Source organism: Muntiacus reevesi, chromosome 3 (genome assembly GCF_963930625.1).
Source record: "Muntiacus reevesi chromosome 3, mMunRee1.1, whole genome shotgun sequence".
Taxonomy (NCBI): domain Eukaryota; kingdom Metazoa; phylum Chordata; class Mammalia; order Artiodactyla; family Cervidae; genus Muntiacus; species Muntiacus reevesi.
The window spans coordinates 111,189,414-111,202,214 of NC_089251.1; the positions used below are offsets into that span (position 1 = coordinate 111,189,414).

At 51.7% G+C, this 12,801-nt stretch overlaps 1 protein-coding gene across 2 annotated transcripts in view; it reads left to right on the forward strand.

Moving 5' to 3' along the window:
- Positions 1-7,331: 7,331 nt before the first annotated feature.
- RPS6KA1 (ribosomal protein S6 kinase A1) overlaps positions 7,332-12,801 on the forward strand; it is a 37,206-nt gene continuing 31,736 nt past the window's right edge. For both annotated transcript variants that reach the window (XM_065930137.1, XM_065930139.1), the window contains exon 1: positions 7,332-7,543. In XM_065930137.1, coding sequence (XP_065786209.1) covers positions 7,481-7,543 — 63 coding nt within the window. In that variant the 5' untranslated portion in view covers positions 7,332-7,480. The remainder of the gene's footprint in view (positions 7,544-12,801) is intronic.

Genomic DNA, 12,801 nt, shown 5'->3' on the forward strand with positions numbered 1-12,801 from the left:
TTCAAATTAGCTTCCATGTAGAATGCATTTTTTATGAAAGGTTAGGTGATAAAATGTACTAATTTGAAGCCTACACACACACACACACACACACACACACACACACACACACATATGTATGTATATAATTTAAGTTAGACCAATAAAGATCTCTTCAGGAGGGAGGGTTTTATCACCAAGGACATTGTTTAGAATTGCCAGGGCATGGTGATAATAAAAGCTGACGCACCCAGTTTCACTAATGTTTTAAACTTCTCCACAGACAATGCATGCCTTCTGTCTTGCACATGGAGGACTGGCCACCACCCTTACCTGATTCACCTCTTGCCTCAGGCCATCAGTTTCCTATCTCTGGCTGAGACAGTCTCAAAGGCCCTTCCAAAGCTGACATTGCACTACTTTCTAATTCTGGCTCTGCAAGCTGTTTCAAGCTATATGACCCTGGGTAAGTCAGGTCCTCCCTCCAAGTCTCAGTTTCCTCATCTGTAGGGGAACAGTAACCCCAAGCCATGGCTTATCCCGTAAGGGCTCAAGGAGATGGTGTGAGAGAAGACTTTGTAAAGAAGGAGATACCGCACACAGGTGGCAGGTACCCAGATGCAGACCTTGATGACAAAGGTGACAAGGTTCCTCCAAAGTCATAAAGGAATTGTTCCTAGATCGAGGATCTGAGATAGGGGAAGGGGATCTAGTGGGTGCTGGACTTCACAAATCACTGACAGTGACTTTTTCCTTCCAGGAAAAGGCTTGATCCTCTTGGCCAGGAAGCAGGGGCCTGATCACAATGACCCCAGTTCCTCTCTTGCTGTATTACATCCCAGCTGGGAGGGAGCAACTTCCCTTCCCGGGGAAGGTGGCTGAGGCAGAAGCAGGGTGTGAGGAAATGCGGATGCCGGCTGGTTCTGAAATTAGCTTACCTGCTTGTTTAACCATTTCTCCAAAGAGAATGCAAGTTCCTAGAGCAGGGGTTGACAAAAAAAAAGATTTTTTTTTTTTTTTCCTGAAGAGCCAGCTAGTAAACATTTTAGGCTTTCTTGGCCATATGGTCTCTGTTGCGACTGCTCTGCACTGCTGTTGTAGTGTGGAAGCAGCCCTAGACCATACGTAAACGGAGCGTGGCTGTGCTCCAATAAAACTTTATTTATGGATCCTGGAATCTGAATTTCACATAATTTTCACACGTTATAAAATATCCTTTTGATTTTTTTTTTTCAGTCTTTTAAAGATGTAGAAACCATTCTTAGCTCATAGGCACATAAAAAGAGGCCAGACTTGGTCCACGGGCCATTCATAGTTTACCCACCAGTACTGGGCAGAGACCCTCTCTGTTTTCCTCCACGGTGTCCTCAGTGCCCAGAACGGTGCCTGGCACATAGCTGCCCATTAGTATCTGTCGATGACCCCCTGCTTACTCACTGCCCGTTGTCTCCAGTTCCATCCTCATCTCTTGTTACTACTGTATCTCCCTCTCCTGCCAGCTCCCATCCTCTGTAACCTGCAGCGAGAAGCTTCTGCCTCTCTCTGCCCTCCCACCCCCGGTCCCATCTCCAGGTCAGCGGAGGAGCCCATTAGCTAATTCTCCAGAAGCCCTGGGACTGTCTCATCTGGATGCTACCGTGTCTCCTCTTCTTCTCTGACTACCTTTGGCCTCATATTTATTTCTCCAGTGTCTAAAATCTTTTTACTAACAAGGCAGGGTCTGGGGTTAGTTTTTGTAGCAGCAGCTGGCCCATTGGTTTCCGGCACACTTAAACTTCTAGCCCTTGGAATGCAGGATTTGCCTGTACACCTCTCAGTTTTCACCAGGACCAGAGAGCAGGCCAGTGCTACAGCCCTTGGGAGAGTCCAGGCCCAGCTGGTTGAAGGTGAGGATCTTGCTCCAGGCCTTGGAGGTGATGCTCTGGGTGCAGCTGCTCCTGGGGCAGTCCACACACCCTCCGTTTGGTACCTTCTGGGCAGGCACATCATTGATTAGAGTCCCTACAACCACAGGTGTTTTGCCTTCCCGGCCAGGAAATTCCATCTTCCAGATCATCCGGGAAAGGGCCAGAGGTGACTGATTGGTGCAAATCATGAATAACCTCTTTAGCACAACTTGATCAAAGGATTTGGTTCATTTGGCCAGAAACCTGTACAGCTTGACCAACAGCCTTAAGTAGATGTCCTGGCTTTTGGCCTCATTCTTTACCAGCCTCTTGATCACAGTTATGGCAGGAAGTGAAGAAGAACCAAAGAACTTCTTGATGAAAGTGAAAGAGGAGAGTGAAAAAGTTGGTTTAAAGCTCAACATTCAGAAAACTATGATCATGGCATCTGGTCCCATCACTTCATGGCAAATAGATGGGGAAACAGTGGACACAATGGCTGCCTTTATTTTTCTGGGCTCCAAAATCACTGCAGATGGTGATTGCAGCCATGAAATTAAAAGACGCTTACTCCTTGGAAGAAAAGTTATGACCAACCTAGACAGCATATTAAAAAGCAGAGACATTACTTTGTCAACAAAGGTCCGTCTAGTCAAGGCTATGGTTTTCTCAGTGGTCACATATGGATGTGAGAGTTGGACTATAAAGAAAGTTGAGCCCAGAAGAATTGATGCTTTTGAATTGTGGTGTTGGAGAAGACTCCTGAGAGTCCCTTGGACTGCAAGGAGATCCAACCAGTCCATCCTAAAGGAGATCAGTCCTGGGTATTCATTGGAAGGACTGATGCTGAAGCTGAAACTCCAGTACTTTGTTCACCTGATACAAAGAACTGACTCATTTGAAAAGACCCTGATGCTGGAAAAGATTGAGGGCAGGAGGGGAAGGGAATGATGGAGGATGAGATGGTTGGATGGCATCACCGACACAACGGACATGGGTTTGGGTGGACTCCAGGAGTTGGTGATAGACAGGGAGGCCTGGCGTGCTACAGTTCATGCGGTTGCAAAGAGTCAAACACGACTGAGCGACTGAACTGAACTGAACTGATCACGGAATTCCTTCAAGCTGAAGCCTCTTCTTACATCTTCATCTCACACCAATGGAGAACTCACCCAGTGAACCCCCCAAGCCCCAGTCCACTGCCCTCCTCCTACTTTTCAGGGGCAAGAATTTGGAGAGAAGGGAGAGAGTCTATGATTGTTACATACCCTTTCCAGTGAGCACTGATCATCTACCAGACACTGCACAGGTATTTTGTTCCCTGACTTCACCTAATAACTCATAACCACTCCTATTTTACAGATGTATAAACAAACTCAGAGGTGTTAACCAAAATTCTCAGTCATGCAACTAGGAAGCGGGCGAGCAGGGGTTAGAGTCCAGGTTGGTGTGGCTCTGTTCACAAGCCTATTTTGAGGGCTTGCCGTGTCTGCCATATCCAGCGAGTAGCAGTAAACACAACAGACAAGTCCCACCTCATGGAGCTTTTTTCTAGTGGGAGAAACAAACAATAAACCGGTAAATATACAATATGATTGCTGGTAGAGAGGCATGCCACGAAAGAAAGATGAGAAAATACCATTGGGACTTCCCTGGTGGTCCAGTGGTTAAGAATCCACCTGCCGATGCAGGGGACAGGGGTTCGATCCCTGGTCAGGGAACTGGATACCTCATGCCACAACGAAGACTGAAAACCCCGTGTGCCACAACTAAGACCTGGTGCAGCCAAATAAATAAATAAAATATTTTTTTAATGTTTAATTATCCAGATTAAAAAAATAAGCTGTCATAGCTGCTGATGATGATTATTTAAATGCTGAGCCAAGTTCTGGTTAAAGGTAACTACCATTATGATCATTCTCTGAATGCTGTTCTACCTGCTGCCAGGAGACACATGTGCCAATACCTTCCTCTACTGAAAGGCCAGGAAAAAAATAATGACAGACTCCCTTCCTGGGCCAGGGAGCATCCAGAACCTGCACTCTTGAACATTATAGCAAGCTCATGGCCAGGCTGCAGGAGAAGGACCTAAAACCAAGTGCTCAGCCCCTATCAGTTCAGACCCCTGCTCTAGGCCAGAATAACCTCTTCCACAGGGGACAGACTAAGAACCTCACCTGTGTCCAGCACACACTTATGAGTCATTCATTTAACAAACACCTCAAGTGACTGCCCAGAACAGCCTGTTTTCATCCTATTATGAATAGTAATCATAGCTAGCATTTATGCACACCTCAGAGTGTAGCATTTCAGAGCCTGAGAATAGGATCCGAGTCCCAGATTTGCTGTGTTGTAACCAGATGATGTTGGACATATCATTTAGCCTCGCTGAACATCTCCTATGTGCCAGGCAATGTGTCAGGTGCCAGGAAAACAGGAAAGAGCCAAGAAGAGCCGACTGCCGCCCTCTCACAGCTTACTGTCTAATTGGAGAGCCAGATGTTAATCAAGTAATCACAAAAACAAATGCAAAAGTATACCTTGAGGTATACTTCCCTGGTGGCCCAGACACTAGAGAATCTGCTTGCATTGCCGGAGACCTGAGTTCGATCCCTGGGCTGGGACAATCCCCTGGAGAAGGAAATGGCAAACCACTCCAGTATTCTCTCCTGGAGAATGTCATGAACAGTGGAGCCTGGTAGGCTACAGTTCATGGGGTCTCAGAGAGTTGGACACGACTGAGCAACTAACAGTTTCATTTTCATATCTTGAGGAGCACTCAGGAGCAGTGTCCATTGTCCATAACAGGGAGGTAGAGAAAGATGTCCTGGAGGAAGTGATTGTGGAGATAAACTGGCTTGAGGAATATGGAAGCTAGTTTTAAGAACAAAGAAGAAGGTGCTGTGGCAGGAGAACTGCAGGAAAGTCAGTGTGGCTGGAGCCTGGAGAGAAACTGAGAAAACGGTGAACTGAGGTGGCAGTGGGATCAGCATATTGTAGGCTATAGACTGGTGTCTTGGTGTCTACAGCTCTCTGCTGAGTGACCGCAACGTTCCTACTACAATGATGGGAAGCTGACCTGCCCAAGCTCCCAGGCAGGGCCCAGGAGTCCTCTGTCTCCTCCCCCACCCTCCGCTCCCTTTTTCATCATGACCTGCTGCCTCCCCAATACTTTTCAGAGGACACAGGAAATGAAATATTCATAGGAAAACACAATCACTACTGGATCCTTAAATTGAGATGATGCACTTGATAGGGAATCCTTTCGTGTAAGAAGGGGAAGGACAAGACCAGCAGCTTCAGGAAGGGGGCAGACTGAAGGCAAAATCATTCCAGTTTTCCCTTCATCTACACCCCTCCCACTCATCTACCTCATTTTCCTCACCCAGTCCTTTGCCCTTATTCTCTGGGTCTCAATGTCTCTTCCCAAGTTTAATTTATTTAAACTAGCTTGCAGCCAGATATTTGGCCCCTGTGTGCAATCTACTCTGAACCCTGAGTAAGATGACTAGATTTAGCAAATCAATGGGATACCCAGTTAAATCTGAATTCAGATAAACAACAATTTTTTAGTCTAACTAGGTCCAAATGTTACAACGCTATCCCTGAGCAGCAGGGGCTGGGGTGTCAGAAACTGGCTCCGGTCAACTGATAACTAACGCTGATGATAATAACAGGTATCAGCACTGGCCCAGGTTACCTCCCGTTTGGCCCTCATCAGGGAGGTAACTAAGTGAGTGAACAAGACTCTGGGCCCAGACTACCAGGGTTGTCTTTCAGCTCTGCCTATTTCTAGCTGTGTAACCTTGGAGGAACCCAACAAATGAAATGCTTAACTTTCCTGTCCTCAATTTCTTCATCTGTATATTGCAGATAATAATAGCACCTATGTTATAAAGATGTCGTGAGGATTCAATGCATTTACAGATGAAGTGTTTAGAATAGTACCTGGTCCAAAGTAAATGCTGTGTTAATGTTAGCTGTGATTATTTATCTAATCACACCAGACCAAATGTAAACTCCATGAGAACATGGATTTTCTTTTGTTCATTGCTAGGAGTTGGGCTGTTTTACAGTACATGCTCAAGAAGAGGGCCTGGCATGTAATATATCCCCATTAATGTTTATTGAATTAAATTTGTCCTCAGGATATACCAGAAAGATTGGAATCATAATTCCCTTTTTACAGATAAGGAAACAGGTTTAGGGACATGAAAGGAGTTTTCCAATGTTAAGGAGGTAGCAGGGACGGGATTCCAATCCAGATTTGTTAGGTTCCAAAGTCTTTCCACTCAAAACTCAATTCACTTCAACAGTTGAGGTGCTACCCTTGGAAAATCATGGAATAGCAGGAGCATGTGGATTCAGTAGAAACCTTCACTGACTTTGATTAATCAAAGTCCTATAATCTGTTCCCGACCTGTTGTGTGACCTCACGTAAGTCACCCCATCTTTCTGAAGCTGTTTTATGACGTGTAAACCAGGTGGTGGTGAGGATCCACAGAGGTCATAAGTTGGTGAAGCCTGATCAGAAGAAGGCTTCTGATAATCTGCCTTAGAATAGCTTTGCAAATGGCCATTCTTCCCCCTCCGTGAAACCCTCAAAGCCATCTCTCCACTCTTCCAGGTGTGAATCTCACCACACCTGGACCCCTAACACTGCTTTAGATGGAGGCTGAGTTTCTCCAGTGGGAATCCCTCTCCCTAGTCTCTTACAACAAGTGCAGCCCAAGCGTCGGTGGATCCTGGGAGCCTGGGCCCTGGCCTCCCCAGAGGGGGGCAAACCCAAATCAGCCCAGAGCCAGGTCTGCAGCTGGAGAAATTCTGGAGAGACTTGGCTTAAAAGAGCAAAGCATGCCTATTAAGACATCAGTCTGCAGGCACTGTGGGCCCTGAAGGTGACGAAAGAAGATCCATACCTTGCCCGGAGCTGGGGCGCAGGGGATCCCAGTGTCGCTCTGGGGGCGGAGGGGTGGGATGCGGGGAGTGTCTTAGGGCCTCGCCACGAGGGGAGTAGGGCTCCAGTTCCTTTCCAGCTTCTCCCTGGTCAGGCCTAGGACATTCGGTGTGACTGGGGGTGGGGTGGAGGGGTTGAGGGGAGTTGGGGAGGTAAAGGGAATAAGGGGGTACAGGCCCGCTGGAGAGAGAGGGGGCATTTGGGGAACTATTCCAAATGTGCTGAGTGTGGGGAGATCGGTGGCCCTAACGAGGTCTGGGCCCCGGGGACCGGGTTTGGGAGGGAGGAGCCAGGAGGGCCTCTCCTGGGCTGGGCGGAGCGTGGGCCCGGGGCTCGCGGTGGAGGCGGGGCCCTCACTCCCCGCGTGGCGGAGGCGGGGGTCCTCCTTGGGAATGCCGCGCCGCGGGGGCCGGGGCGGGGCTTCGCTGGCCCCGCCCCCTCGCGCAGGTAGCCAATGGGCGCGGCGGCGCCGGGTGACGGAGGGAGCCGAAGTGCTAGTGCCGCGGCGGCGGCGGCGGCGGCGGACGGCCCAGCCAGAGCAAGAGGGTCTCGGCGGGGAGAAAGGGGGCGCTGGGGGCTCTGAGCGTGGGACCTCAGGACCCAGGAGGCGGCGCGGCTCGGGCCGCCGTTGGAGCACGGGCGGCCCGGCGGCGGCGCGATGCCGCTCGCCCAGCTCAAGGAGCCCTGGCCGCTCATGGAGCTGGTGCCGCTGGACCCGGAGGTGAGTGAGCTGGGCGGGGGACGGGCGCCGGCGGCCGGCAAGCCCGAGTCCCCACAGGGGCGGGGCGGCCCGCGGCGCCGCTGTAGCCTGGCGGGCGCCCGCGAGGACGCGAGTGCCCTCCGATCTCCAGCCTCGTCTCCGGCTCCACCCCCTAATGCCCCGGGTGTGTGTGCGCGAAGGACCGTTCTGCCAAGCCCCCGGGAAGCCCCTTACCCCGGAGAGGGAATCCCGTGCTGCGCTTAGATCTGACCCCCGCCTCGCCCCACACACACCTGGGACCTGTACCCGGAGCTGTAGGAGGTTCCTTCACTAGGGCACACGGCCCAGGGCTGGGATGCCAGATGTCTTGGATTCTACAAGAGACAAGGGTCATGGGAGCACCCCCCCCCCCACTTCTTCTTGATGTCTCACAGCGGCCCTACCCCAAGAGCTCCCAGTGTCTCCGCTGCTGACCTTAGAAGGCTTTCCTTCTTGATCGTCGCAGTTGTGGAATTTGGGGTGACTCTGCCCGTCTGGGGCTGAAACCCTCGGTTTTCTTTGCCCCAGGCTAGGGTCAGAGGACGCCTGTGTCACCTCTCCCAGGCTAGGGAGAAGAGAATGGGGGAAAGCCCTTAGACCTGAGAAAATTATTCCTGGAGATGAGGAGGTCGTTGGTTCCTGCCCCCTCCCATAGAAAGGGTTGGGCCTCCAGAGAATTTGGCTTTTGCCTCTTCCAGAAGCAACTCTTGCCTTCTGAGGATACTGTGGTTTAGGCCCTAACCTTGCAGAGGCCTGCTCTTCCTGTGCCCTTTGACCCTCCAGGGTCAAGGTCAAGCCCTTGAACCAGCAGATGGAGAAAACTTTCCCCTCAGCCTCCTTATGGGAAGGACAGTAGGTGATAACTGCCATTCCAGAGGGATGTGGGGATATGAGGGCGACGATAGAAACCTCAGAGAGCCTGAGACCCATAGTGATTTTCTTCTGGCTGGGGCTCGGACCCCTCCCCGCTTCGATCCCCTCCTCTGCCCTCTCTTACCTGGGGCAACCACCAAGTGCCCTGCCTCTCAGGGTCGCTGGTTGAGAGCTGAGTGACGATCCTGGGTCCCCAGCACGCAGAGTGTGCTGCCCCTTTAAAGGGATGGTCATGGCTGACACTGGCTATTGGAGGGTGGGCGCGGCAAGATTAGGTAACCAACCTGAAGGCGCAATTTGGAGTAAATTGCTCTGGGATTTCTGCCATGGGGTTTTTACGGGCCCTGCACAGCTCAGAAGTTCTCCCGCTGACTCACCCTCCGAACTGAGGAACATGGCCCTCTGCAGCCCCTATCCACGGGCTGCCCACCCCCTGGGACTGGGGCACAAGGGGTTGGGGTGGTGGTGGTGCTCAGAGGTAAATTCCTTTGTCCTGGCACACCCTTGAGACCTAGGCCTCTCTAGAGGAAGGTGGACTAGGAGAGGCCAGGGAGGGACTTACCGTGGGTTATACTAGTCTGGAAGGCAGACACCCAGAAACTTGATTCCCAGTCCAGGGCACTGTTTCCTGCTTCTCTTTGGGAAATCCTGAGGCAGGGACCAGGTTTAAACAGGAAACTCAACTCAGTTTTAGTCCTACTGCACCTGAACTTTGAGAGGAAAAAATGGTGGGCTTATTTCCTTGGATTAGGGGGGCTGTGATTTCTCCAGGAGCTTCACCTCAGATTCGCAGTATGACCCTCAGTCATTCCGTAGCCTCTCTGGACCTCTGTTTCTCCACTGGCCAGGGCTGAGTTCTGGTCTCTGCTTTCTGGGCCTGAGAGGGTGCAGAGCCCTAAGGAGCGCTGCCTATTTTCCTCCTCCCCACTCCATGGAGGTGCCAGGCGACTCGGTGTTATTGTTTGGGTAACAGGAGCCACGGGGCAGACAGGGCGCGGGTTGGGTGCGGGTTCTTACTGGAGAACAGGGCCTCGCTGTTCTCAGCCCAGGTGACATGTAAGTGATACAGCACCCTGACCTGCAGGTACAGGCTCCTGGCTGGGAGGGAGGCAGGCCGAGGGACTGGCAGGGCATTTGGCAGAGGCCTGGGATCTGCCCTCCCTGTGACGCTGCTGAAAATGGGCTGCTCGGAGGCAGGGCCTTGTCAGGGGTGTGGCCCAGGTGGAGTCAACCCACTGGAAGTGTGGGTGAGGATTCTGCTGGGGCCTTCCCCTGGCCCTGCTGGGCGCAGTAACCTTGGCCCCAGGCCCAGCCTCGCTGGGTGCAGACCTTCACTCTGTGCCATCCACCCCACTTCAGCACTGTGACCTTATTAAAATCAAATAATTCTCCAAACAGTTTCTCAAGGTAGGGATTATTACCCCTGTCTTCATATAGAACAAGTGAACTCAGAGGGAACTGGCCTGTGAATTAATGTCAGAGTCAGAATTAGAACCCAGATCTCTCACTGTCTTCTACCCAGTAGGGGGAGTCTTAAGGACAGGCAAGAGCTGGGATCAAGCTGGCCAGGTGGAAGGTACTCCAGGAGAGGCTCCGGATGTTGGCAGACTCTCCTGTCCAGCCTTGGCTGAGGGCTAGTAGTGCCAGCCAGCCCTGGCACCTGGCCCCCAGCTTCCAGCAGCGGGCAGGGTTGCCAGTGCTGGGCTCTGAACCCAACTCCTGGGGCTGCTTCCTGCCTGTGGGGCACGTGCCGTCTTTGTCCATCTGCTGCCCGGCTTCTCCAGACACTGCCCCGGACGCTTCTCTTCCCAAGACAGAGCGGCTTGGGTGGTAAGGAAGGATGCTTATTGGAACCCATCTCTGACCTCTGGGGAGGGGAAATAATGGCCTGGGGTCCCTCGGTTGCTGTGCCCATAAGTGTTGCTCTCTGAGAAAGTGGAGGAGAGTGAGTCTCCATCCTCTAAGAGGCTAGAAGCCCTTTCCTGTACCAGACTCGTAGACAAGGTCTTTCATTCCATATTCTGCAAGGTCAGTATCATTCTCCTTATTCATTCATTCAGCAAATATTTATTGAGCACTTACAATGTGACAAGTACTTCTCCAACCAGCAGGGTGTCACTGTGAACAAGACAGACCTGCCCTCCTAGTACAGGTGAGGAAACCAAGGCTCAGAGAAGTAATGTGACAGACACATTCAGCGTGAGTGGCTGGCAGAGCTAGCATTAGGGACTCTGTCTTTGTGGCTGCAGACCTATGTTCTTTCCACCCTCTGTGCAACAGTCAGTCCAGAAGGGCAGATGCGCCATCTTCCTAGGACCCTGGCTTTCAAGGGGAAGGTTACCTGTGGTCCTCTTTGCACTCCTAGTCCTTTCTCCAGGGCCATCCATTCCCCACTAGAGACCTTGTGCATCAGCTCTTACAGGCCTGGGGTTCCATCAGGATGGTACCCAAGCCAGACCCTGGGACTGGAGGCAGCCAAACAGGCTCCCTGAATCCTCCAAGATACTTCTCTGTAAGCGCCCTCCTCTGGGTTCACCCACCACCTCCTGCTCTCTCTCACTGGGGATGCATGTGACTCTGGGTCATAGCCCCATGTCTGTTACCTACTAACGGAGGGTCTGCAGTTAAGTCACTCAGCTCTTCTGAGCCTCATCTGAAAAATGGGAGTAACAACCTACTGTGGCCTCCTTGCTCGCTTTGCTGGTTTGAGGTTTCATTTGACAGGCTATGTGCCAGACCCTGAGCTGGGTGCCAAGGAGACAATACTGGACAAGCCGTGGCTCCTCCCTGAGTTAATCTGAGGTTTGCTCGGTGCTGTGAGGCCCAGAGGAGGGAGGAAAGGACTTGAGGCTGTGTGGACAGAGGAGAAGACATATAACTGAGTCCTGAAAGATCAGGAGTGCGCTGAAGTGACTGGGCAGGAAAGATTTTCTTGGTAGAAGGAGCCACCGTGCAAATGCTTGGGGACACGCTGGTCTGTTCGGGGTCTCAGGTTGTTCAGTTTAGCTCCAAAATAGGAATAGTAATAAGTGGTGATTGTTTGTGGACCAGTTATATGCCAGGTGTACTTTTTTTTTTTAATATTTCTTTATTTAGCTGTGCCGGATCTTAGTTGTAGCACTTGGGATCTTTAGTTGTGGCATGTGGGAACTGACCAGGGATCAAACCTGGGCCCCCTGCATTGGGAGTGTAGAGTCTTAGCCCACTGGACCACCAGGGAAGTCCCTGGATGTATGTATTTTAGAGACATTATTTTGCTTGCTTCTTAAAGCCACCCAGTGAAGTACATTACTTTTATCCCCATTTCACAGATGAGGAAACTGAAGCTTTGAGAAATGAAGTAACCTCAGGGTTATTATACAGGTGATAGAAACCAGAATTTGAACCCACAAGGTCAGATTCCAGAACCCACATTAATCACCTGTGGGAGCTGGAGATGATGGCTTTGAATGCCATACCAAGGAGCTGGGACTTTATCCCATAGGCAGTGGGAAGCCATGGAAAAGTTTGAGGCCCGGTACCTAGAAAGTTCTCAGTAAGGAGTGAGTGAGTGAGTGACCAGGGGAGTCTTACTCAAATGTAATGATTGCAGTTGAGTTTTAGGAAGGGTGAGGGCTTAGAATGGGGGAGGCTGGTGTGTAGACCCTTGTTACCATCCGGGGTTATGTCAAGAGTCTACAATGCTGGGTGAAGTGGAACGCTGTCTACAAAGGCATCACACCTCCTCCTCCCCTCAGGCCTGGTTCCACCCGGTCCTGCTCCCCAAGCTCCTGAGAAAGAACACATATGGTGGGGCCTCGGAATACTGGCCCCTGGGGAGGATTAGGGGCATTAAGGGGGTTCAAGGGGCAGGATGTCCAGGGAGTGGTGGGGATGGAGTGCTGCTCCAGGAGCGGGGAGATTATATAACGGGGAGAACACAGCTGTGCCCGCTGCTGCCAACAAGACTGCAGCTGCCCTGTGGACTTGGCCCCTGGCTCCAAAGTCCTGGGTCTTCCTGGTTTCTCCACACTCTTGCTGCGCAGGAGGGCTGGGGACAGCTCCTTTTAGCTTCCCAAGGCCCGGATGGGGTAGGTTACTCACCTCATATCACACAGGAAAGGGGTGGTATACCCAGGGTGGACAGCACCCAGCAGAGGGTGAAATCTGGGGCCTGGAGGACTGCCCAGGGGCAAGCTCCCGTGCCTGCCTCTCTGTTGCCCTGGCTGGGCACTGGGCTTCTCATCCTCAGTCCTCTTGAGCACCTCCTGGTGTCAGAGACTGGATTTTGAATCCCCGCTTGGCAGTGGTGTGATGCCCCTCTGTGCATCAGTTTCTTTCTCTGCCAAATGGGACCCGGGCCTACCGCCCAGGTCAGGAGGGTTTAA